General features: G+C 37.1%; 1 protein-coding gene across 1 annotated transcript in view; it reads right to left on the reverse strand.

Moving 5' to 3' along the window:
* The window catches only part of LOC107739433 (VPS10 domain-containing receptor SorCS2), a 161,429-nt gene that overhangs the window by 92,447 nt on the left and 41,230 nt on the right, over nucleotides 1-27,752 (reverse strand). The window contains exon 2 of the mRNA XM_016551539.1: nucleotides 15,880-15,947. Coding sequence (XP_016407025.1) covers nucleotides 15,880-15,947 — 68 coding nt within the window. The remainder of the gene's footprint in view (nucleotides 1-15,879; nucleotides 15,948-27,752) is intronic.

Raw genomic sequence — 27,752 nt, forward strand, 5'->3', positions numbered from 1 at the left:
GGATAATAATAATAATAATAATAATAATAATAATAATAATCTTATACAATTAAAATAATAGTTCACCTAAAAAAAAAAACATTACTCAGAAGGTTAAAAAAACAAGTTTCCACTTTTTTTGTCCATTCAATGAAAGTCAATGGGTCCAAAACAAATAGGACCCCACTGACTTTTTATTTTATGGACACAAAAAAAAAAAAAATTCATACACGTCTGGAATGACATGATAAATGATAACAGAATTTTCCTTTATGGGTAAAATAACCCTTTAATATTTATGTATTAATGATCTACAAATAAACATTATTCTGAAATGCTACAGCTTTATCTTCATTATGTTCCTGTTGTAGAAATCAAATATTTTTGCACACATTACTGTTTTGACATAGAAAGTTTGAGCACCAAAGAGATGGATACAAGTGGAGACAATATCTGAAGTACCAGAAAACCACTCCAAATTTCCTGAAAATGTGTGATTAAAGTTAATTTTGCTTTTGTCTACAAAGCTGCATTTTGGATATAATGAGCATAAATACCCTACATTAAATTACAATCTCTCACATCTTATCAGTCATGATCATATTAAAATAATCACTTCAAATCCTCCCTGTCATTAACAACACAATCAAACGAGCACAGGAGACAGACACAGTCAATCTATTCTCTCCTTCTACATGCCATTACGGCTTGGGACGATTGAATCATCTTACAGTTTAAAGACTAATTAACTTAATGTGCCCACATGTGTTACAACATCAACCACATTATGTGATGGGCCTGTTATGCTGAAGTGGAAGCCTGATTGTTTTCTGGACGGGTAACTCGGTAATCATGTGGTCTGTCTTTCTTTCCTTCTTAGGTGCCGAAACCGTTTGTGATGCTAGAACTCAGTGCCTGAACCTGTCTGTCTTTATTCATGACAAAAATCAAGATCTCCTTAGGTCTGTATTCATGCCTTCATTGGTTTGCCTTGCCACATACACCCAGATAAGCTGAATCATCAGACAGCAGCACACAGCGCTTGATAAGACCGGCTAAACCAAATATTCCTGAGGTCTAGGGGACAAAGAGCAGGCTGCAGAATAGACAATAAACTCTAAGAAAATATATGCCCAGAAATAAAAAATACCAGCTGAAAGTTCTGAAAGTTTTACATGCGATATCACTTCAGTTTCCTTCTACCTGCATTGTACATTGTGCATCTTCAAAACTCCTCAGCAGCATTCAGGAGAAATTAAAGCATTAATGAATGCATGCCTTGTTGGTGTTCATTCATGGTTTGGTCAACCTGATTTCCATGTTAGGCCCCAAACTGACTGACTGTTGTTCAGAGTGCAGCACATTCACAGCAATCAGCTAGCGAGAGCGCAGCACACTTGGCTCTCTCCAGGACTTCCTATACTTCAGAACTTCCGCAGGACTGTTCATTCCCTGCTACCCAAGGGCTTCCATAGTGTGAAAAGTGTGTGGGATAGTTGGGGTGAAAGGGAATGGATGAGAGGAGGAGGTGGCCAAAGGCTTGGCAAAGTATGACAGCATCTGTGTTGGCCACTTCTGCTTTAATTAAGAAGCCTCTTCAATGCTTTCGGTGTGGATTTCTCCCAAAATCTCAATTTCTTTCCCCATCTCCTTCTTTCTCTTTGCCCTGGGGCTTGGAATGAAATTGTGAAGGATCATGGGAGGTTATCCACACCATTATTCTTGTTGGGTCCCAAACCAATCAAGTCGTTCACAGAATCTGAGCCAGAGTTGCTATGAGAAACAGCAAACTTTCTATGGTATTGAGGCTGAGTAATGAGAAAGTGTTTTCTCAGAGAAATATTAATAATTAGCTATCATATAATAATCTATTTTTACTTGTTCATTTCAACTGTGGCTCATTACTGATGTTATTTACTTAATCGTGCTGTGTTCCCAGTATAATTAGCCAAATTGAGCTCATATACTGCATGAGTAACAGTGGCCAAATAATCTCTTTTGAACATTAATATCCAGTCTTGTTTACATTAATTTTTTTTATTTTTTTACTATTTTACGAGTTAGCATACAATTAGATTAGTATGAAAACACTAAATAAGCAAATCATACAAAAAAATACAAATTAGAGGTTTCAAATTCATGCAAATTCACCACCAATTTTCCAAAACATAAAACAGTTACAAGTAGCCATAACAGTGACTACTATATTTGCCAAAATACGCAACTCCACTTAATCTTCCATTCCAGTGTGGCAAATGTACCAGGCTCAATTATCAGCTATGATTTTTAACATCTTTACCTTGCAGGGCAGGTCAATTCATTATGCAATGAGTTGACCTTAATAGGGGACCACCTATGGTCCATCTCTTGGGAACTTTTACCAAACCAATTTCAATGTTCTAAATAAACTGCACACCATGTTGTACTGGTGCCTTCCCGATAGTTGACCCAGAGCATTGATACCTTTGCGGGTAATGGCAAGGTAAGCACTACAGGAGGTGTGCATGGGACTGACCCCCATAATTAATGCTTGAACCATAGTAAAAATCTGGAAAAAATAAAAGTCATTCTAAATTTCTGCAATTTTACGAATAAGACAGATGAAATACATTCACACAATCTGCAAATATTACTGAGATGTAAAAACATTACAAATCAATGTAACGTAATGCAATGCAAGCGTTGCAAAGAGGCTGTTTTTTGAAGGATTAGAAAAGTTCTAAATTAAATTAAACAATACAGCAAACCCGCAGCTTGTGTGTAAGGGGCGCTGGAGCTTTGAGACAAAGCTGAATCACATTTAATTTGTGAAGAAAGCATTTACATAGAAGTCTGTACAGCAGCAAAAGGTGTCAGTTTTAATCAAAGAAAGAGTGGAAAATGGCCACAAAAATGACATTATAAGGCTTCTTAATCAACAAAACCTGTACATTATTTTCATATCTTTAAAAAACACACAGTAGCTGCACTAGTCTGATCACTCTTAACCCGATGACATTGATGCAATCAAAACCAATATTCCTTTTGTAAATTTGGTTAATTGTGAGAAGCTTCTGTTGATATAGTTTAAACATATCAAATAATATACTGTATATACAGTGGCTACAAAAAAAATCACTTAAGTTCCTTTTTGGACATTTAAGTCATAATTAAAAATGTCTTTGAATTATGTATCAAAATATCTAAATAATTTGGATTTATTATTTTAAAAAGTATAATAAACTAAAGATGTTTCTTGTAAAGATGCCACTGGATATTTTGTATATATTAGTATGACTTAAATGCTCAAATATTTGAAGGACCCTGTATAAACAAATTTCTAACTGCTGCTTCATGTGCTACGCCACATTTACACATCATGAGTTTGCCCTTTTTGCTTACACTAGCCTCCATCTTATTGTGTGCATGTGTGTGTAGGTGTTGGTCTTAAAGAAAGCAGGAGAAGGAGTGAGAGAATGAGATCACAGCAAAGTGAGCTTCATGTGCCTGAAGCTAGGCCGCTGTCCAAGTACACTGTGTTCAGCAGCACAACAAGGTCTCTTCACACTCTGAACTCCTATCATCGTTTTTGTTTTTCTCAAATAGTTCTCACAGAGAATTTTTTTTTAATTCTAATCACATATGTTGTTCGGCTCTCAAGCCAAGTTGACTATGTACAGTATTACATTGTTCATTTTAAACAAAAACTAGTTCTAAGACCGCATGTTATTATACAAGAGACCAGCACAGCACATGCACTGAAGTTAAACCAAGGATTTCTTTTGGTTGACCACCCTGCCGGGCTGAACCAATGAGATCCAGCAGAGGTGTTTGATAAAAACCTGCCAAACACTTTCACAGCATTGATGGGCTTGTCTGCCAAGCACCTTTGCCAAACACACACACGGAGACACACATGCAGCAGGCTGTCTGTTGGAAAATGGAAAGAGATGGATAGTCTCTATGTTGTGTCATGTTGTGTGACTGTATATCCTCAGTGCTCCCCACTGAGCCTACAGCACCATGGTAAACTCGCATCTGAAACGTGCTGAATACTCACTCTTGAGCATTAGTGTGTGTCTGTGTGTGTGTGTGCGAGAGCTTCGATTCAAAGCGGGACCTGTGTGAGACCACTCAAATCAGAGCACAACACGGCCCTAAAATAAACGACAGAAAGCAGTGTACTTCATGAGATAGTATTTAACAGTTTAAGATAACAGTTTTTTTAATATTATAAGACATTTGCACTACAGAAACATGGTTTGTGGTGAGAGCCAAGTGATCTGGTATGAAATAAATTGTAACGGTCAGTGGTGAGCATGTGTGTGGTCAGAAAGCAGGCCGAGGAAATTAAGGAATGTATTATTCATGTCTAGAGGAGAGAGAGAAGGCACAAATCAGTGGGTATTGATGAAAAGAAATAACAGTGTGTGCATATGCATATCTAAGCAGCTGTAGACATGTCTACACTACAAAGACATGCCTGAAAGATCTTCTTTTAACCACCTGTCAGAAACGTCTTTATGATTCTGCTTTATAGTACTTAACCTGCACAAACCTATAGATCATTTCAGCTGCTACAGGGCGAGAGCAAGAGAACTACAACTCCCGTGTGTCCCGTAATTACAGAGGCTCTGTCAGCACCGTTTAGCCCCTGAGCCGTGAGGTTCGGAACTTCAGCCTCACTTCGGCAACAAAATCAGAGGGTGAAATCCTGCTGGTGACGAGCCAAGCACTTTAACTGGAGAGGGTAAATAGGAAAACGTGTGAGGAAAGAGAAGAGCCATTGTTTTTTGAGCTCTGAATGCATTCAGTTTTCTCAAAAGCAAATGAAGAACAAATGTGTGGGGACACTTGTTTTTTCACTCTCGCCTCCTCTTCACTCAACCCTATGTGTTTCTCAGAGCAGCAGCTGCCTGTAATTTAGTTCGAGTCTGTTTTTCGTCACTGAAGGAATGTCCACAGAAATGTGAAACTCTCTCCAGATGGTGACGCGTTTGACTCCATTCAGCTAGTTCAAAAACCATTCACATTCCAGATTTGCATGTCTTTCCTTCCCTCTTTTCTTCTTTTTCACATAGGCACACACAAACACACACATTTACTTATCTAAAGGAGGATAAGCCATACACTTCTATTATTTTCATATAAAGCTAATTAATAATAACGATTACAGGGTAAATAAAACACAACAAAATACATAATGCACTTTCTTTTTGAATCATTGATTCAGCTCACTTCTAGGGACAATTTTGTCCACAGACTAAGCAATCCCACACACATACAGGTGCATCTCAATAAATTAGAATGTCGTGGAAAAGTTCATTTATTTCAGTAATTCAACTCAAATTGTGAAACTCGTGTATTAAATAAATTCAATGCACACAGACTGAAGTAGTTTAAGTCTTTGGTTCTTTCTTTTGTGATGATTTTGGCTCACATTTAACAAAAACCCACCAACTCACTATCTCAACAAATTAGAATACTCCATAAGACCAATAAAAAAAAACATTTTTAATGAATTGTTGGCCTTCTGGAAAGTATGCTCATTTACTGTACATGTACTCAATAACTTGGTAGGGTCTCCTTCTGCTTTAATTACTGCCTCAATTCGGCGTAGCATGGAGGTGATCAGTTTGTGGCACTACTGAGGTGGTATGGAAGCCCAGGTTTCTTTGACAGTGGCGAGTTTCACAATTTGAGTTGAATTACTGAAATAAATGAACTTTTGAAAGTGAAAGTGAAAGTGAAAGTGACAGTGAAAGTGAAAGTGAAAGTGACGTGACATGTGGCCAAGTATGGTGACCCATACTTGGAATTAGTGCTCTGCATTTAACCCATCCAAAGTGTACACACACAGCAGTGAACACACACACACCGTGAACACACACCCGGAGCAGTGGGCAGCCATTTATGCTGCGGCGCCCGGGGAGCAGTTGGGGGTTCGGTGCCTTGCTCAAGGGCACCTCAGTCGTGGTATTGAAGGTGGGAGAGAGCGCTGTACATTCACTCCCCCCACCTACAATCCCTGCCGGTACGAGACTCGAACCCGCAACCTTTGGGTTACGAGTCCGACTCTCTAACCATTTTCCACGACATTCTAATTTATTGAGATGCACCTGTACATTCAGATTTTCACATATATTCAAAGCAGTGCATTTACTCACACAGCCTTTCAGTTAGACGATATTTACACCAGGGTCAGAAACAGACCAGGGTTCTGGGCAAAAATGCCACTGGAAGGGACAAAAAAAAACTCCAGATATTTCAAATGAGTGAGAAAAAAATTTTTTTTTAGGGTTATATTATTATTAAAATATTATATTTGCTATGTTCCATTGTTCTAGTTACGAGTTTAGTGCATCTTACCATACTGACTTATAGCTGTCAGATCAGTTGTTGAATGTGTAGGAACGAAAAAATAAATAAATAAAACACTGGAGTATGAATTTGAAGCAATCACTGGCCAAAGCTCAAAAGATGACATATAAACTAAATAAAAGAATGATAATTTAACTAAGATGGTAGACAGTGTCTTGCCAAACATTAATTGTGGAAAACTGAAATTTTTTTCTAGACTGTTCATAATGAAAATCTATTTGAGGGGGGAAAATATTTCCAAATGATTAAAAAATCATTTCTAAACTCGGTTCACACCTACACATCAAACAATAACTCAACTGACATTTCAGCAGATCAGATCATATGTGTCTCTCTTTGTCTCAAACAACAATCTACTAGACTCTCTGTGTCTATCACATCCCACACTCTGTAGTTTTCACTGCCACAGAAACAGCAGAGTGGATGAAAGTATTTATGAGTCAGCAGCCTTTATGTAGGAAATGCAAAACCACTTGAAATGTGCAAGAAACCAGCTGAGGACTAGCTGTTGAATTACAGTCTTTCCAGTTAGCTGTGTATGTCTGAAGTGATTTACTTAATATCTTGCTAACCAATTCTCTACATTTTAAGTCCTTCTCAGAACTCAAAGAAGCTTTATTGCCATAATGAACAAGAGTATACTGCACAAATCATAGCAAAAGCTGTTTATACATGGACACAATTATGTACAACAAAAATACTGATATTGAAATTATTTTGCATGTACATGCACAAGTATACTCTCTGTTTGTGTCTGTTTCTTTTCCTTCATTATCATCATTAGCAGTTTTGGGGTGTAACAAGAGTCACTGTGAATGGCACCATCATCACCTTCCCTCATTACTGCTGCTTTAAGCTCTTATGACACACACTCACAACCACAAAGACATGGGAACGTTAGATACAGTGTGCCAGAAAGCATGTCAGTTCACATTTCGATTCTTGAGAAAAGACTAGGATGATCTGTGGAGAACGGCAACTTGAATATTTTGTCTCCCTGGACTGTTCTCTCCTTTTCCTAATTTTCCAACCTTCTACATGTTTTCTATACAGAGGGCCTCTGGCTCGAGGTCATTGGTTCAGGTCCTCAAAGGGGTTTTAAAAAAAAACACCCTTATGTTACTATAGTTTATGTTATTCTTACAGATCTTATTTTTCTCTCAGATTCTACAGAAACACCAGTGGGGCGCACACTGCACAGGACCCATAACATTACAATATACATGCAGGAGAAGAGCCAGAGCACGGATTAACTATTTAACAACTCAGAGGCTGTGAGGAAGGGAAAGCGAAAGATTCTTGCAGAAGAGTAGAGTTTACAAAATCTCAATCATGGAGAAACACATGAAAAGTCATGACAGAAAGATTTACAGGACTATAACCTAAAGCAAGGGTTTTCAAACTTTTTGATGCCGATTAGGGACCCCCAAATATAATGATCCCTTATGATGATGAGTAGGTACTGTTAGGTGTATAAGACTAAAAGAGAAACATTTTTAATTTGTTTCTTTAAAATAAAATGTTTGATCTATTTTTTTTCCGTTTTTGTTAAACAGGAAAATGTGATGAAAAAAAACTTTTAAACTTTTTAAACATTTTCAAGCAAGTTTCAAGTAGTACAACTGTTTTCAACATTGATGATAACAAAAAATATGTATTGAGCACTCAATCATCATATTAGAATACATTTTGAAAGATGATGTAAACATGTTGTAGGATCTCTGTCTTCGCACGGACCCACTTACACTATTGAATCCACACATGAAACAACCACATTCCATTAAGACAAACTGAGGCACTCCTCTGCAACCAGCTGCGGTCGTAAAACTCATGCAGGGTCAGTGAAGGGTTGAAGCAGTTCCTGTCCCATTTAGCGTATCTCTCAAGAGACTCACCTAAAAGACAGTGCTTAAACCCTAACTCAAACTAGGATACAAACTATCTTGGTTTTACGGGCTTTCAAGGACCAGATGCGTGATACCCCTGACCATTTAACACATAAATTGCTAAATCAACAAAAGAGATCAACAAAAGAGACAATTTTAGAGCTCCCTGTCCAGCAGAAGGATGGCAGATCCACACTCGCTAATATACTAAGAATCACCGGCTCGCTGGACGACCCTTGATTTAAAGTGTAAACTATCAGATTTGAATTCAGCTTTAATCAGGTTGACTCAGAATTTTCAGATTCGAGTCCTTTTAAAACTTGAATGAATTAATAATAATTAATTCCCTTAAAATTAAGTGATCAAAGTCATTACAATGTAGACTGTAGACTAAAGTAAATGCTGGTGAAAAGTCAGCTTTGTAATAAATAAATAAATAACATTTTAAAATATATTGAAACAAAAAAAGGTTATTTTCAAATTGTAAAAATATTTCACAACAATACTGTTTTACTGTGGTTTTGAACAAATAAATGAAACCTTGGTGAAAGACTTCTTCAACAACATTTCTTACAACACAGAATCTGTTGCTGACATTTTCGCCATTGTTTTAAAACTCATGGTAAAATGTGTTAAGCTGACCTGACAGTATAACACTCCTAGTCCTAGTGATAATCAAATATAGCCAAAATGTTTAATAAACAAACATGGAAGAGGCGGGAAGATGTGTAGAACTCTGTGAATGACAGACGTTCCTATTCTGTGGAAATCTGCAGAGCTTTCTGTGCTGATTCTGTGTGGGCTGAGTGACGGGTGACTGGATGAACAAAGACACAGAGAGATGGAGAGAAGCAGCAGCTGTGATAAATCCAAGTAGAACAAAGGTAGAAATAAATAGAAGAAAAAATAATAAAGTGAAGGCATAAACAGCTGGGATATTGAGATACTAAAATCAGTTTTTAAAGTCTCTTAAAAAAGACTGGTGGCCTGGGAGGCATTGTCTGAAGTGATTTCATTTTGTTCCCTCTTCCTCCCCCAAGGACCCTTAATTACACTTGTCGGAGGCACAGGGGGTCAGAGGGGTGGGGGTTGATGGGAAGCTGGAGAATCTCTTCATGTATTATGGAGGAGTGAATCCCCTTGAGAATTATGTGTGTGTGTGTGTGCGTGTGTGTGTTAGTGAGGCATGATGGGTGGGATGTCTCTTGGCAATCCTTCTTCAGCAGTTCAAAAGATGTGTGAAGAACCCATGAATTATAAATCCCATCTGCACAAGACAAGTGTGAGAGAGTATTAAACACAAAATGCATTTGAAAGGTGTGATTGGAAGTGCTGTTCCGCTTCCACTGTGTGAATGTGGGTGTACTCCTGCGTCTACATGCACAACAGCTCCTTGTCTGTTCTCCGTGCGCACACTCTTGTTATTTGTGGTGCACTCCAGATAAACACATCAGAATGTATTCATGCCGCCTGCTTCTGTGCTCTCAAAACTGCACAATCAGCTTCAGCGCGACTGGGAGTTTGCTCAAGAGATTCTGAGAAGCGGTCATTTTTATACATCAGGAAAAAAGCAATAAGTAAAAAAAAGCTCCACTGGTTCTTTGACAAGTTTGAAAGAAAGCATATTTATTAATATTTTGAAGCAGTGCATAACATTTTATCATCATAAACTACACTAAATAACAAGGGGTTTTTCAAATCCGGCATCTTTCTTTCAGTTTAACAGAGCCATGTACAGTCCAGCTGAGTCTGACAACAGGTGTGATTCTTAAATTGTCCTCTTCATAAACCGCTTACAGGAGCACCTCGAATATTGTCTGCATGAACAAATAATGACAAACCCAATTTCTGCTCTCACAGTACCTGTGAATAATGTCTGTAACCGTAGTAACTGTAACTGAAGTAAATATTGAAACAACTAGTTGTCTAGTTAGGTTTTGTTCAGACAACACGTATTGGGTACTGAATATTTATATACAGTAGTTGCATAATGCAATCATCATGTGAGCAAAACCGCATTTATCAGGACATGCAACCATTTTATGATGCTGTGGGAATGTAGCATTAATTTCAAACTGTGTCTCCTCAGGGGGGCCTCAAAGGGGTGATAGCAGGTTTTTAAAAAAAAAGATTTTTATAAAATGTGTCTTTGCACTGTTAAAAATAATACGATATTAGTCTGAGATATGAGATAGAAGTCATGCCCACACATACCACCCACTCCAATCGCTAAATGTCTGCTGCATATGGTGCACCAAACTGGAAACACTTTCACAAAGTCAGAAGTCTAAATCTGATCATTTACCAAGCTTGGACGACCTTTTGCCAACATATGAAAGGATTCCAAAGTGATCTCATTTTATTGGCTGCCCTCTCTCACATCTATAATTGAAGATGAGGTGAAGTCCCTCACTGAAAAGGGAACTTCTGCAACACCAATCAATGAACCAATGCTGAACGCAGTTGGTGAATTCAGTATTTGGATCACCTGCTTGATGGCACTAAAATATAGAGAGACGTGCTCCAAACACACATGTACCGATAGCTTCTTATTAGACTGGCTGTTGATGAAGTGCATTCCATTGAAATAATAAAAAGCTTATTTGTTCGTTTAATTAAAAAAGGTTATATTTTACACATGATACTTTAACAATGCAAAAGTATGAAAAACTTTCACTATCATCAGCTCGTACATGTGCACTGGTGAAAGCGCAGGAAGAGATGAAACACCATCATTGCTAAATGGTTAAAATTAGAGAACACAAGTCAGAGCTCGCCAGCCGTGGGCTGCTGGTTGAGAAACGCTTGTTTAGCAGCTGACTCTGTACTTAAGTCAAGTTCAAAAGAGAGTCGTTTTCCCACTTCAGACTGGGATAATTTAGATATAAATTAATAACATATGCAGAATGACTGTGGTGGATACGAAAAAAATATTACATGTAAACAGAGTTAAATCTAAGATCACTGACACTGAAACATGCATTTTCAGTCTAAGTAAAGAACCTCAGGAGAAGTTCACCGCTGTCATACATATCTCTTTTGCTCTATAGGGAATTAAACCAAGACCTCAGAGGAAACACACACACACACATAATCACATATTCATTGATCACTGGGACTTGCTGTGTTCTCGCCCTCTCGCTACTGACATAAAGGTCAATAACAACAAATAAAGAGCAATAGCAGTAACAAACAGAGTGAGTTAAAAATAAAAGCTCACATTAAAGATGCTATAGAGGATTGGTAGCAAAAATAAAATGCTAAGGTAAGACGGTATCAGCAAAATAAAGTGTCACTATGAAATGTGAACAGTTGCTTGCCTCACTCTTTCTGTCAATTCCTCAAGAATCCGTCCTCCACCCCAACCTGCCCTTATGTCCTGCTGATAATAGCGGTACAGAGTACAGCACAATACATATGTGAAATTTAATGGAGTATACGTATATTTTCAGGTGTGTAAAGTCTGTCAGGGCTAGTGCTAACTGCAAGTGCTATCATGAATTATTAAGGTGTCTCTCTAGGTGTCTTAGAATCAGCTTTGATATATTTATTTTTATGTACCCTGATCGCCCAGATTCAGTATACTAGTATACTATATTTCATACTTCAGTATACTTACATTATGTAAGAACCCCAGACCTTCTCATGGCCATGAACATTCAAGGGACAATCATGTATCATGAATATGTCCAGAAACCAATGCTGTCGACTGAATGTGGTGTGATTAATTATTCAAAAATAATAATGTGATAAAAAAAACTAAACCATTAATCATGTCCCCAACACATAAATTCTGCAAAAGGGAATTTTTCTACCACCAGAGAAATTCAAGCTTGAAGTACCACCTTTGTGTTTTTGCAAGTACATGCAGACTGATCATTAAAAAAATACCTCAGAGAGAATACGAGAATGACAAGGACGGGAAGGAAGGATCTTTTAAAGGTACAGTTCTGCCAAAAATGAAAATTCGGACATAATTTACTCACCCTTGTGTTATTTAAAACAAGCAAACAAACACACAAATAAATAAATAAGATCTTTTTGAAACAAAGTTTCATTATTGGCTACTCTATCCCTTTATGATTAATGTTATGAAAATAAAACATATTGAAAACTAATCAAATTTTTGTAAGGTGACCATCTATTCAAAGATTTAATCATCTGCCATAATAATCTTTATTTGGTGGTTTTTCTCAGCGAAGTGATAGATGTTATTAAAATTTGATTTGATTATCCTCCATCAACAGCCCTGCCAGAAACTTTGTTACAGCATTCTTTCATTTACTGTCCAAATAACAGTACAATAATGGTCAAACAATGACATAATCTGTGTTCTCATTTATTCAAATAAACAAACCCTGTACCTTAAAGGTGCAATGTGTAATATTTACAACGATCTATTGACAGAAATGCAATATAATATACATAACTATATTTTCAGATGTGTATAAAGACCTTACTTAATTAACCGTTATGTTTTTATTACCTTAGATTGAGCAATTTCTATCTACATACACCGCGGGTCCCCTTACATGGAAGTCGCCACCATGTTTCTACAGTAGCCCTAAACGGACAAACTGCTCTACAGAGCGCGTTTCGTCACTTTGTTGTTCTTGCCAATAAAACACTGACACAATGATGAACAAGTACATGACTAAGTAAATATAATTCCTTAATTTACCTTTGTAAAGAAATCTCATTGCTCTCTGCTGTCTTTACCGACAACATCTTTACCTGTGTAGGCCACCGTAGCTTCTCTAAAGGGAGGGGTGAGCGGGGGACTGAGCCGTTGGTTGCAATTCGCAACCTCACCGCTAGATGCCACTAAAATTTACACACTGCACCTTTAAGCTACTTCCTTACCAAACTACCAAAAGAATATCACACACTTTTCTGCCATGATGCAGATAATGTTCAACATTAACCCGACCAATGAAAAGCCTCAAGGCCTGAGCTGAACTTAAATCTCCAGTTTAATTAGATTTATCTGCTCCCTGTGTCTTTGAATTCAGACCGCTCCATCATAATGTCAGTGCATAATTTATGAGTTGAACAACAACAATTAAAACATCAACACGGAAGACTCTACATAATTCATTGAATGACTTGTAGAGAAAGACTGGATGTCTGGTTAATGACGGACCGGTCTTTGAAGTCTGGGATTCAGCGGCTCTATGAATATCATGAATAAAGTAAGAGAAAATTTTACTAATTCGATTCATTTATTCTAGAACATTGATTATTTTTTAGGAAAGCCATCTGTGTTAGTGAAACATTTTCCTGCATGAGAGGCATGAGAGCGGAGCAGCCGTTCTCACCAACTGTTCCGGACAAGCACCATGTGCTAACGTAAGGCAACTCAAGTGCGTCAAATACAGCCCTCGATAGGTGGGATAAGTAATATGATATCCTTACGACTCAAATAACTAAACGAAAAAGAGCATGAAGCTGTTTGAAGTACTGTCATGAACTGAATGAAGAAGGAAGCATTGCACTATAATTTTGCCTTCCTGCCATAAAGAAATATCCAGATGGCCACAAAGGTTCCCTACCTGCCCAAACACATGTCAAGTACAGTCTTGTGCCCTTTCTTTCAAAACATATTCTCTTTTCAGCTCCTCTAGTGCACATTTCTACAATGTTTGCCTGCATGTAACATGGGGTCCGTTAAATGCTGAAGCTCTAGCTGGGAAAAAGACAGTGTTTAGCATTCCACCTGGTCATTAGGCAGCTGTGCAACTGATATATTCTGAGCCCCAATGTAAAATTAATGCCACCCTCGTATCAACCTCAGACAGACAGGCTAATGAGGGCATTGGAACAAATATGGCATCAATTATTCCATATGCGGCACTATATTTTTAGCTCCATCTTCTTTTCACACTTCAGTGGCCTCAATCTTTAAACCCCACAATAAATAATACGTTTCTCTCACGATAGACTGGTCATTAAGCCTAACTCTGTCTAACCCAGAAAGGTTTACAAAGCCCCAAACAAAGCAAAACAAACAAAGACCTAACTGGCAGTCATTAAACGGTCAGGGTTAGTTGCTAATAGTGGATAGTGTGAGGCAATTAGCACATGGTCCAGGAAAGCCCTCAGCAGTCCTAATTAAGTCATCTCTAAGTTCACTGCAGAGGCACTGGGCTCGCTTATCACACCCAAGAGGATGGCAGAAACCAACACAAGAGAGAGATCCAGGCATAAACAATGGTAATTTCTAAATGATGTACTCGCTATGCTCTACCTGAACTTCTGCTTCTTAGATGGCAAAATTGCATGGTTTGAACAAAGAAAACGTCTTATAACCCTGTTTTCTTTCCATAAGAGATCTTTTCCCTAGCCCACAGACAGTCTAAGCCTGTTGGGTGAAATGTTTTATAATGAGGGTCAGCTGATGGTCAGTTTGAATGTTTTGAACCGAATAAAGGTAGACCTCAGTCATCTACATTCACTCTCTTTTCACTGGCATCTGCTCTTGAATTCTCCTCTTGCCTTATGCTCTTCCTCTCTGCCTGAGCTCTGACTTCTTGGAAAACGGTGTTAAAGGCCATCAGGTCTTCAGTGGCATCTCTCTTTCTCTCTTCAGAGCTTCAGGAGCTGTTCACACAGAGCACATTTTTCCATTCCATTGCGCTAGTTTTCCATTGTTTTTCTATGTAAGCACACACTAGATGGACATGTTTGGATGTTGCATTGGCCTCTTTTGCAGTGTCTCATGCATGCCGCAGCATTCTCAACACAACGCTCAAGTTAAATTAAGTTCAACTTTTGAAAAAACGTGTCTCCAGACCTTGAGTTTTTTCCCCATTCTACTGCCTGCATCTCGTGTTTTTCAAAGCAAAAATGCATTCTATGTGAATGTCCCCTTATGCTGCACTCTATCTTTTCCTATGTCTTTCTCGCTCACTCGGTTAATTCAATATGCATCTTGTTTCAATTGAATTATCCATTCTATATTTCAATATCTATAACTATTTAATCCAATATGTAACCATTTAAAACAGTAACACCTGATTAAAGCAGTCATGTTAATAAACAATTTGCTCTTTCAAAACAGGAGTAATGTACTAGCATTATCTAGCTTACTGCTTATTTTCAATGTGTGTACAATGTTTGTAATTGGATATGTTTAAAGACAGATAATGACAGGGGCATAGAGAGGTTAAGGGTTAAAAATAATGCAAACTGTGCATATTGTTACGTATATGTCCAGCCATTTGCTGTCTGTACTGTGCATAATGTGGTTTTGTCATGTTGAATACAATTGTTCAATTGTTTTGCATTTAGCAGCACAACCTGTAAGAGGAGCAACATTTTGTTCCCCCGCAAAATTCACACACATGGACAAACTTGACTTGATCTGACTGAAGCTATAGCATTTAATATTTTCCATGAGAAATCTAAAATTGGCATAAAATAAATCAATAGAAAAGCTTGAAAAAATTCTCAAGGGGAATCCCAAGGGAAAATCATTTGAATTGCAAATTGACAGTTGTCATCTGAAAAGCGCCACAAGAGATTTTTTTCCCCAACCCACCATTAAAAAAATTGTCCTTATTGCGACTGAAGTCGCTTTTGTCTCTAAATCTGTAGGTTTTAAGTGTTTAAACCTACATTTGACCTGAAAAGAAAAAAATCTTCTGTCACTTACCTCCAAAGGGAACTCTCAAGAACTTTGTTGGAGTCTGCATGGTAATATTTAGTGAGAATGAGGATGACCTATGAAGAGAAAAAAAGTGTCATTAAACATTAAATGAAAATAATTATATATACACATACATAATACACAATTTTTCTTTACAATTATATTAAAAAAATAAAGTGGTGTCCAAAAATCACATTGAAAATGTGTGTGAGATGGAGCAAATCAAACACATTAAGAACACTCAATCCACCTTTCTCTTGTAGGATCTCATATCCGTAGTAGTGGTCGACCGATATTGTTTTTTTGACAGCCGATGCCGATGCCGATATCTTAGAGAGCAGGGTGGCTGATGGCCGATATAAAGCTGATATATACAAGTTTATTTTTTATTTTAGTTATAAGTTTTATTTATTTAAATTAATGTTTGAGAAACTTGAAATAATTTGAAAATGAATTCTATTAAAAATAAATGTGTAAAATCAACATACTTATACTTTAGATGACAACTTCCTGATTCTATAATTCTATTACAGTATTTTTCACAAATAAAGAAATATTTTAAAATATATAAACAAAAAGAAAGTAAACACTGTAACCAACAGGGCACTCTGTAATCTGGGAAGTTTGTGTGCTTTGGGAATCATATTTTTTCAACTAAAGCCAAGGTAACACTCATTTTACATGCAGCACGCAGTAAAAATGACATGAATATGACAGTGCACAAATGCATAAATCAGCATAGTGTGAAATAACGAGTTTAAAGTTGATCGCGCGTCTCCAGTGAAGCTGAACTCTCCTCCTGTCTGGATTCAATTCGCACGGATCGACTGTCACGCAGAGAACACACGATCAGGCAATATACAAATGCACACTTCACAAGATCTCACAGCTGGATTCGACTAAGTCTGCAAGGTTTGTGAAATTAAATGTTCATTAGTCATTTAAATGTTTGTTTAAATGATATGCGTATTTGCTGAATGCTGACGGCAAAAGTATTATAATGTTTGCCTTTCTGTTACTAATAATATAAAAGCAATCGTTATAATACTTTTTGTATACCTTTTAATTCATTTGTTCAACGGTTCTATCTGATTAGTAGACAGACTTCTATCTGTATTAGGCAGAACTGTTAAACGACGACAACAAACAATGAAGAGGAGAATGTGAGCACTGTGTGCCCTGGCGCTGCCATTCTCAGCGCCGTCAAAATAAAAGCCTGGCGCGCCGTCAAAATAATAAATAAAATTTATTAATTTATAGATAAAATAATAAATCGCGCCTCGAACACATCGGCCAGGCAGAAAAACGTATCGGCCGATGCCGATATTTGAAAAATGCCAAATATCGGCCGATATATCGGCCTTGGCGATATATCAGTCGACCACTAATCCGTAGCGAACATTGCATTTGCAAAAACTTTTCAGTCTGGAAGAGACTGAATTTGCTGAGAAAATGAGACATCACTGCAAGTGTCGAGTTCTTCAGACTTACACAGAAGCATGATGTGTTTGGTGTTAGAAACAGCATATGCTAACCTCATTTGACAGATCCATCAAACTGTAAACACTTGATGGCCAACATCTTCCTAGCTTCTGCTAATAACTACTCCATTTCTTTTTTGGGGGGGATCTTTAGGACTGACTGCACTGCAAGCAGTTGCTATAGTATTGATGAACATGCAGTACATTTATTTTGTTAATTTTTCTTTATGAGTTTTTTTTCTCATAAAATAATAAAAATCACACATGCAATAAGCAAGCGGGGTGAGTATCAACAAGCAACACATAGCTTTCTTCAGTAGCTTTCTTCAACATTCATCAGTTGCATTATAGTGTATTTTAATCCAAACAGGTACAATACACAGCTGCAATAGGTCTGAAAATGCACATAGTAACATCTTGATCATTACATTTTATGTTGTAGGGTTTCTGTATGTATTTCTCTGTGTTGTGGCATTTTAGCAAGAGCAAAGCTTAAAAAAAAACAGCTACCTTGCTGATTAGGCTGCCAGTAATAGCTTCAATCAACACAATACATATGATGAAATCTACTGCAGCTCCACCACAAGATTCTTTCTGCCATGTGATTCTACTTGCCTTGAAGCCTTGAAGTATTTTTACAATGAAACCCACTGTATCTCTATAAAACTGGTTTCAATCCCAGGACTTACTGTGTTTGTGTAATGGACGGTAAATGCTTTTTTTGCACATTAAGGTATAAAACACATGTCGAATAGAGAGCACACACACACACACACACACACAAACACACAAAATGATGCCTTCCTCTGGTCTATCTGGTTGAGGTATAAAAGCTAGGGTGAGGTGTATCCTTAAAGTCTCTCTTATCTTTTATTCATGTTAGTAGGATGCCTGAGTTTGCAGTAACAAATCAGTAGAGTGTGAGTGAAGGGGGATGACTTCTGTCTGTGTGCCTCCTTTATCTTTCTCTACTGCCTCACACACTGGGTCTCTGACAGCAAAGCCCAGTGGAAAAGCAGCGCCACGAAAAACTGTCAGAGAGATTCAGGGCCTTGGCAGGGTGATTGACAGGTCAGTATTGGAATGTGGCAGGAAGCGTGTGGACTGGGCCAGCCTTGGGCTTTGCTTGGGGAATCGGCTGAGAGGTTTATTGCCCTGAGCTTGTCCCTCCCTCTGTAGACGACAGAAGTGCTAAAGGTCAGAAAGGTGTGAGCAAGAAAAGCAACGGTTTTTTTAACAGTATGGAGGTTGTGTATGGCCGAAAAGCTATTTTAACCTTTAACAGTGATTCATGGCAGGTCTCAAACCGAACTGAACAAAACCCAGTTCAGTAAAAATTAAGTTATTCCTGCAGTCACGTCGATATATTGTAAAAAGTGCATTGCATTCAAGCCAGAATATTTGTATTTTTTTATATATATTTTTTTGATCCCTGATCTCAAGGATTCAGTATATAATGTGCTTTATTTCTTACAATTATAAAAGTAATTTGAAAGGGCCAAATATGTTTTGTTCTAATAAATTATTTATTTAAATGTTTTTTTAATATAGTTCAGCTGCTCTGAACATTGAGTGATATAAGTTTAAGATTTAGTGTAATCATGCCTGCAATTTCCACATTCATAATTATTCATAAAATAAAAATAAATTCCCATATACTGTTATTCACTGTAACATTCTACCAGTTGGTAAGATTTTTTAAATCTTTCTGAAAGAAGACACAAAGGCTGCATTTATTTGATCAAAAATACAGTAAAAACAGTGATATTGTGAAATAGGCTATTATTACAATTTAAATAACTGTTTTGTATTTCACTATATTTCAAAATGGCATTTATTCCTGTGATGTCAAAGCTAAATATTCAGCAGCCATTACTCCAGTCTTCAGTGTCACATGATCCTTCAGAAATCATTCCATTGTGCTGATTTGCTGCTCAAGAAACATTTCTTATTATCAGTGTTGAAAACTTGAAAACAATGTTGTGTTGCTTAATATTTTTGTGGAAACTGTGATTACACGCACATACATTTAAGTTAAAAAGTTAAAATAAGAACGTCTCGGTTACGTATGGTAACCCTCGTTCCCTGAAGGAGGGAACGGAGACGTCACGTCGGATGAATTGGGATCTCGCTTAGAGAGACCAATCTACTTCGAGCCTATGGTAACATTCTACATGACTATACTGTCACTTTCGAACAATTTAACATATCCTTGCTAAATAAAAGAATATTTTTTTCCTTTAAAAATATCTTACTGAGGCCAAACTTTTAAACGTTAGTGTATAAGAGAGAATTAGATAAACAAATCAAATCGAAAGTTTTGTCTTTCTATTTGACTGTAATTCTACAAATAGTGCGTGTGAATCAGCACTGTCTCGTTTGTTTTGTTTTCGTTTCTGTTCTGAGCAAAAGCAAGCCATCTGATCATTATCAAAATTGTTCAAAACAAGTTTGCTTTTTGTGTTTTATTACTCCACATATTATGTTCCTTTCCTTTCTCTCTCTTTGTCTTTCTCTTTGTCTATCATCAACTTCAATCAAAACAAATCTGAAACGCATCTCAAGCATCAGGCCCCCAAACATCCTCTTGGCTATTCATGCCATAATTTGTCAAGAACATAACTATTTACCAGATGCAATCTGTATCTAATTTAAAGAACCATTCTCTCTGGGAATACTGAAGAAAATGAGGCTTACTGTTACTGCAAACACAGCTGTATCTGGAAGAATAACCAAGTATCATTTTCCACTTATGATTTTTAAAGGCCTTACATACTTGGGGATGAATAAAACATTTATCAAACAGTGGATGAGTGGTCTACATTCACTCAACAAGAAGCATTTGTGCTTTCCCAAATAAATACCACAGTGTGATCGCCAACAACTGCAAATCTTCCCTATTCATCAGTACAGACACCATTTTGACGATTCCTTTTGAACTAATTATGCTGAACCTAATCAAACATATTAGCTGTCCACAGCACATTTTGGCATCAGGCTACACAGCAAAGAGCTTTCTCAGTCTACCCAGGGGGCCGAGTGCCCCCGCACAGGCGTCAGATGGTGGCCTTTGGAAAGAGTCTGTCTGCACCCATCTGTCTGCAGTACAAGGCTAATGAACCACTGGGAGCAAAGCCTTTCACTCACTGACATCATGCAAATACAGTCTAAGGAAAAGAACAACTGATGATCAGCAGCTTAGAGCAAAGCCCACTGAACTCATTACTGACATCAGCATGCAGAGAATAATCTTCACATCATTTACTTTGAGCAATAACAAAGCTGACATCAGCTGAGAGTGAAGGGAAGCGAAGACTTCCTTAATACACAGGCACTCTGGTGGCAGCCCCTCAGTTTATCTGTTTACCAAGAGGAAGTGAGAGCAGAGCAAAAAAAAAAATACAACAGTAAAATCAGCACTGAGGACAAGAACCTGTTATTGAGAGTAAATCTTGTCATCATAAGTGTCTAGAACAAAATAATATCAATTCAATTAGAAATGCATTCCGATAAAATTTCTGGCTGATATTCAAATTCTATTGTATTTTGAGACAAAAAAATTATAATTCTAAGTGCATTAAGTGTTTTGTATCACAAAATTATAACATACAGTATGAAAAATGGATATTCCTTTTCGGATATTCCTTATCACATTAAAAACATTAATTATTTAATACCACTGTTAAAAGATTAAATTTCAGTGACTGTTACATGACAACAAAAAATCTGAGCATGAGGAAATTAGCATGTACAACTAAATAGCTCAAATGTAAAAAATATTATAATATTTCAAGCTGCGATGAAACAGAAGTAGCAAGAGATCCTTTCTTCCGTACTGTGATACACATCCAAGTTTAAAATTATTGCACACATCAATAAAAATAAAAGATCAGCCACATCATTAAAAATAAACTTCAGCCATGCGTTTCTAATGCTCGGATCTTTAGGAAGGCTATGCAAAGTTTTGTGAGGAGCAGAACGCACCTCCTTGATTACATATGACAATGACGCATTGTTAAGGGCCGAGTGTCGAGGAGAACTGTGACATCACGATTCTCCCGAGTTCAAATCTGGGTGCTTCAAAAGAGTAGAAAAAATAATTCTCATTTTAAACGGGGTAGTTACTTTTGAGTTCTGAAAACAGCAGTATGTTTTTATTGTAGTAATCTCTTTTATGTCTAAATATAAGCAACACTTTGAGTTTCCTTTTCATTAAAAAAAGGTAACACTTTATTTTAAGGACCTATTATCATTATTAACTAGTTGCTTATTAGCATGCATATTACTAGCATATTGGCTGTTTATTAGTACTTATAAAGCACATATTAATGGCTTTTTTTTTTGCATGACTTTATTCTAGATCCCTTAATCCGACCCCATACCTAAGCCATTTTTCAAATGGTGAATTCTAATGTTGACCAATATCAAACATAGTATCAATATATCATGCATCTTTAAATTGAATGATTAAAATGTAAACTTTCCAATGGACTGATGAAAGCAGAAACAGCAGAGTGAAAAAAAGATAAAAAGTATGACTGTAAATACAGTTCTCTTATATACACACTACTTGAGGTGACAGAATATGCTTAACAGCGCTGTGTGCACTTCAAAAAAGGATAACGGAGAGACTGAAGCTTTTTCTCAAACCACAGCAGAGATCCCTGGGATTTGTCACCATCGCTGTCCAGCAGGGGCGGACTTACCCATTAGGCAAAGGTAGGCGACCGCCTTGGGCCCCCAAAAGCCAAGGGCCCCCTAAAATGCTTTTCATATAGGATATGCGCATTAAGCGCTGACACGCGAACGTTTGCTGTTTACGGTGTTTATTACCACGACAACCGTCCGAGTCTGTGGCGCCAGCATAAAAGCAGATAAATGCCTCGACCATTACACACACAGATTTGGCTTGCCAAGATAGGAAAAGTATAAAAGTGGCTCTTGTAGCCTTTCTCAGCTGCGTCACAGAAGACTTTACGTTTAAATCATTTATCCTTAAGTCAAAAGGGTTTTTTTCTTCAGTGACATACAATGTTGTCACTAAAGAAAAGGCAGGTCTACAGTTTCTCTCCATCTGTTCTGTTGTGAGACGAGGGGTCACAGTGCTGCTGGGGGGGAACTATATGAGTAATGGTGATAGAGGCAGAGAATAGGTAGACATCAATCAGTCCACCGCACGGCAACAGACAGACTCTCTATCGGAAACCTTAGGCGAAAAAGAGCTGTGATGCCTGTGCATTTATACCAACACACTGGCTCTCATCCCAGAATATCAGCTTGGCAAACTGGTTTTAGCTACATCTAAATCTTAGTCTAGAAATATCTTCAGTGCATCACATGCTGGGAAAGACTGCAATTTGCCTGAAAGACAGCAAGTACAGCGCCTCCACATAAGGCTTCTGCAGGACGTCTTTATGGACGCTATAAATCTGGTACTAATTAGTTGACGAGACAGAGTGCAGGTGCATAAGACACTAAGAATCATAAATAATAAAATATAAATTATGGAAGCAATTATTGTTCTCACTGACAACGTTTTATAGAGGATATTATAGTTGTCAAATGATTCTCTCGATGTGTTGTTTTTGTGATTTTGTTGTTTTTTATTGTTTACGGCCCCTGAAAAAGAGACAAGCATCTGAATAGATCCTAACCTTGTTAAAAGGAGAGTCTCTGAATAAACTGAGTTTCTCTAGGGATGCATTCAAGTAGGACACAAGGGGGGCCACTGATGAACCGCCTGACCTTCCCATGTCTGTCTGCGGTTGTGTGTTCCCTCCTCCTACTGGCTATGTTGCATGTTTCATTCTCTCATGCCTGAAGTGCTTCAAAACCCAAAGATGTGAAGTGCTGTGAAGTGATGTGAAGTGCTTCAAGTGTCCAAAGACACAGAAATGTATTATTGCAGTCATATTTTCTCAGGCAGCTCCAAAAATTGCCAGTACATTTTTCAGCAAGTCTTCGAAAAAGTGAACAATTTTCCTGAAATTGGTGAAATTCTCTCTAAAAAAAAGTGGCAAGAAAAAGTTTTATTTTAAAACTTTTTTAAGTTTTAAAAAACTCTATTTGTAGCTTTGGGAGAATGCCATTTCTCAGCCAGTTGGTGACATTTATTAGGGAAAAGTCAAGCAGCCTGTGACGAGACGTGAATGGACAAACACAATGCCACAAGAGGCACCATTGAAAAACACATCATGGCAAACATACCACATGTGAACTGTGACTGCACAGAGCACTGACTTCAGTTCACTATTCGACATGCCAATGAACTTGGCGTTTCTTTGAAGAGCAGTAAATCAAGTCTATGCTGAAAGTCATTCTTATAAAGCCAGACAAGGAAATGAATCACTTCGCAAGAATGCACAATCCCTCAACTAACGTGTCTGATGCAGTGGGACCACACACATAGAAAAGATACATAGAAAGCCATTCATAATTTAAATGACTGTATAGTGTCTCTCAAATTAACGACTGATTGGATAGAATGGGGATACCAATGATAAACGTCTAATTTATGTTCCTCTGCATTAATTGGACAGTACTCCAGTTTAAAATGTGACAGATGCTAATCCATCCCAGGCTGATTACCCATAATCCAGTGGAGTGTAGTTTTGGGTTTTAGTATGGACCCCTGAAGATAACTTCACACCATCACACAGCTCTCTCCCCCATCAATCACACAGATTGACTAGGTCATCTCAGAAGTGTGAGATTATGAGAGAATTAGTGTGCCTACAGATGTGCCTGTAGAAAACGATCTGCTTAAATCAAGGAGGTTAGCTAACTAAAGCATGCAGGCAATGTCTTATAAAGCACTTTCAAAATAAACTTCCAAGAATATTAACATAATGTCACACTTTACATTGCAGAGTTCCTGTTAAAATATAATTAGATATGTAATGTGCAATTAAAATGTAAGTGTTTGAGAACAACCTGCAGCTACGTATTTTATTCTTACTGCCATAGCAATTAATTACATTCATTTGCAATACAGCAACTCTGCAATTGCAAAGGCTTAAATGGTTGAAACGCTATTCTATATTGGTTTTTAAAAAGCACATGAAAAACAAATAAACTGCGGTTTTATGTCCTAAGGGATAGTCTGAGAGGGCTTCAATGTGTAGCATCCGCTCTGTATGACAGGTTTTGTCACATGAAGTGTAAACACAAAAAAAGTCACACCTGATCATTTAAAAACCAGTCTTGCTGGATTTTTTTGTATTATTTTTCCGGCACAGACTAACGTTCAAAAAGAGGATAAAAAAAAAGAGACAGTAAAGATATTTAGAATGTCATAAAAAATTATATTAAAAAAGCTGTTCTTTTGAACTTTCTACTCATTAAATAATTCTTGAAAAAAAATGTATCACAGTTTCCACAAAAATATTTACTGTTTTCAACATTGATCAAATTCAGCTTTGGAATCAATTACATTTTAAAATGACAAATACAGTTTGTAATATTTCACAATATTACTGTTTTTTTGGGGGGGATCAAATAAATACAGCCTTGGTGAGCATAAAAGACTTATTTCAAAGACAAAGAAAATATTACAGACACCGTAAGAATGGCAGTGTATCTTGTTCTACTTTGACACAATCATACATTTCCTAAGTACTGATTGCCAATAAACACCCGGCATGTGAGTGACACATAAAAACAGCTGATGCAGAGAATGCAGGGAGGGACCACAGACCCACTGTCCAGCTGTGTTGTTTCCTCTCAATTATTTTATTCCCATCACTCGCTGTAAATCCAGCCAGACTGTTGAATCTGAGGGAAAATATAAACAAAAGTGAAAGCACAGGGTGTCTAACTGTGAGTGTTGTGTGCTTATGTTTGAGACGTGATTGAATGGCCTGCAACAGTGCATTGATGAACCAAGAGGAAATGTAGGCTTATAAAGAACTCTGCAGATACAAGATCTGGCATGGCCTCCTGGCACGCTGACAGTGGAGGCTTTTCTCAGCCAGACACAGTGAGAGAGACACATAGTGGACACAGCTGTTATTACTGGCATAACAGCTGTCACCTTTGCAACACAGTAATCCTTTTCTCTCAATCATCCCTTTATGTTGTAATAATTTCCCATATATCTCAATTATTCTGTCTATATCTACCCCTCACCCACAACTCTCTTTTGCTTTGGTAAGATTATTGCCTCTGCAAGGCAATAATTCCTCTTTGATGATACATTTCCATCTATATTACTTTTTGACATTCTTTAAATTTGACATGATCCCAATATCATTCTTCCTCTGAAACTGTCCTGTCTCATTATCAGCATTCAGAGCCTGAAGCCTCTTCCTGACAAGATTGGCCTTCATTTATTTGTGTACTTGTGTGGAGTGAACAGAGAACAGATAACTTTTATCTCGGATAAAAAAGGATGAGGTTCTGAAGCTGTGGGACTAGGCAATTTCGAATTGAAATGAATACGTTACGCATAACTACTAAAGGTTCAGACTTAACCTTGGGTGCTGGTTTTGCACTCTTTGTTTAGGCTTTGAAACTGGCTGTCTTAAAAAGCAGTGGAATGTGAACCCCATTCCGTCTGAGACCCCTTAAGGTGGACCGCATAAAGCTGCACACTCCACTGAAGCGATAAAAAAAATGTTTGCAGATCACCACGTTTCAGTTAAACATATAGATCGACAAATAATGACTGGAATGGAACAGCTATCATTAAAGGTCAAAGAAACAAAACAAACTTGTGGGGTAGTAATTGTGAGTGGGACCAGATCAAGAAAGACAAAAGAGGACAGAGATATAACAAAAGAGATGATTTTTAAAAAAGAGCCATACATATTCACTTAATATTAAAAAATACTAAATAAATGATGGCAAACTGTTGCTTGACTTTCAATACACATACATTTGTAGAGTAATAAACACGTTAATCTGTAATGCCGTGGGTTTTAAGATTCAATCAGATACATTTAGATGTAATCCATAAAATGCATGTCAATCTTTAAAAAGAGATTATATCCATTACAGTTATTAAACCTTTTCTAACCAGGGTGGTCCTAACAGAGACCTGGCCCAGAAAAGTGTGTGTATATATATATATATATATATATAAAATCCACAGTATTGAGAATCAAGCATATGTAAACTTTTGAACGGGGTCATTTTTATAAATTCAACTTATTTTCTCTTGTGGAATTTATGTAAACGTTTTTATGTGAAATATCTTATTCAGGTCCGTACTAAATAAATAAATAAAAATTTTTTTTACAGATGCACATTTTGAACTGTACGAAATATGATGGAATGAAAAAAATACTCATTATTCAGCTTTATTTAAAAGAGAAGACAATAGCTTCAGATGACATGAGAAAACACAAATTCTCTGTTATAAACACCCACAATGTTTGCTTTAACCTCTCCTCTTTTCCAAACAAAGCAAAAACCATTGCCTCAGTTAATAGAGTCTTCTTTGATGTGGGCTGGTGCCGTCTCAAGAAGTCAAGATTGGCCATGCACATATGAAACTATTACTTCAATGTGAGCCTTTATCTGGATTAGGGGAAATTACACTGACCACTAGAAAGGAATCTATCTGATGAGAGAGTAATTAAGAGGGATATGCTGACCACACAAGGTTTACAGGAGAGCAATGTAAACATGTTGAGTATAGAGAGATCTCTGAAGCTCAGCCTAATGCTCTCATGGCTAATTGAATCAAGTATTTTGGCCTCTTCGCTCCATTAAACTGTGCACTGACTCCCAAGAGTAAAGCATCTCACTGCTGCCCTCCCACCCCAAAAACTTTCCTATCACTTTACTTTTCCTCTTTATATTATTTTACAGTATCTTCCCGATGGTTCTCCCTATAATCAGTTAATTCATTTAAATCCATTTAGTCCACATAAACCACACTCAAAACAAATATTTACACTTAATTTGCCTTCAAAACAAATATTTAGGCTTAGTACTTAAGATTTATGTATTTCAATTGCATATAAAATGTTCATCCATTTGAATTATATATTTTTAACATTTAAAATAATAAACTTTGCGATGCATATTTTCCGACCATATATAAATGAAACAAGAAATGAGATTTATGTAATAGCACCAATAAATCCAATTTGTTTTAAATGTATAAGAAACAGGATTTTGTAATATTATATAATAAACCCAATTTGCTTAAAATGCAGCACATTGAGGTAATGTTTATTAATAAACTCAACGTAATTTAAAATCATATTTACAATTTATTATTTTTTCCTCCCCCTTCCCAGTCACAACAGAATCGGATACCTCAGGTAAATCAATGATAAAAATATTGCTTGTTACACTAACATTTTAAAAAATAAATCTGTGACGTGCAGTAATTTTGAACGATGGATGGTGGTCAGAAAAAAATGCCATAAGTCTCAGGGGTTGAGTGGC

This window comes from Sinocyclocheilus rhinocerous, unplaced genomic scaffold (assembly GCF_001515625.1).
Source record: "Sinocyclocheilus rhinocerous isolate Xijiao unplaced genomic scaffold, SAMN03320098_v1.1 scaffold371, whole genome shotgun sequence".
Lineage (NCBI taxonomy): Eukaryota > Metazoa > Chordata > Actinopteri > Cypriniformes > Cyprinidae > Sinocyclocheilus > Sinocyclocheilus rhinocerous.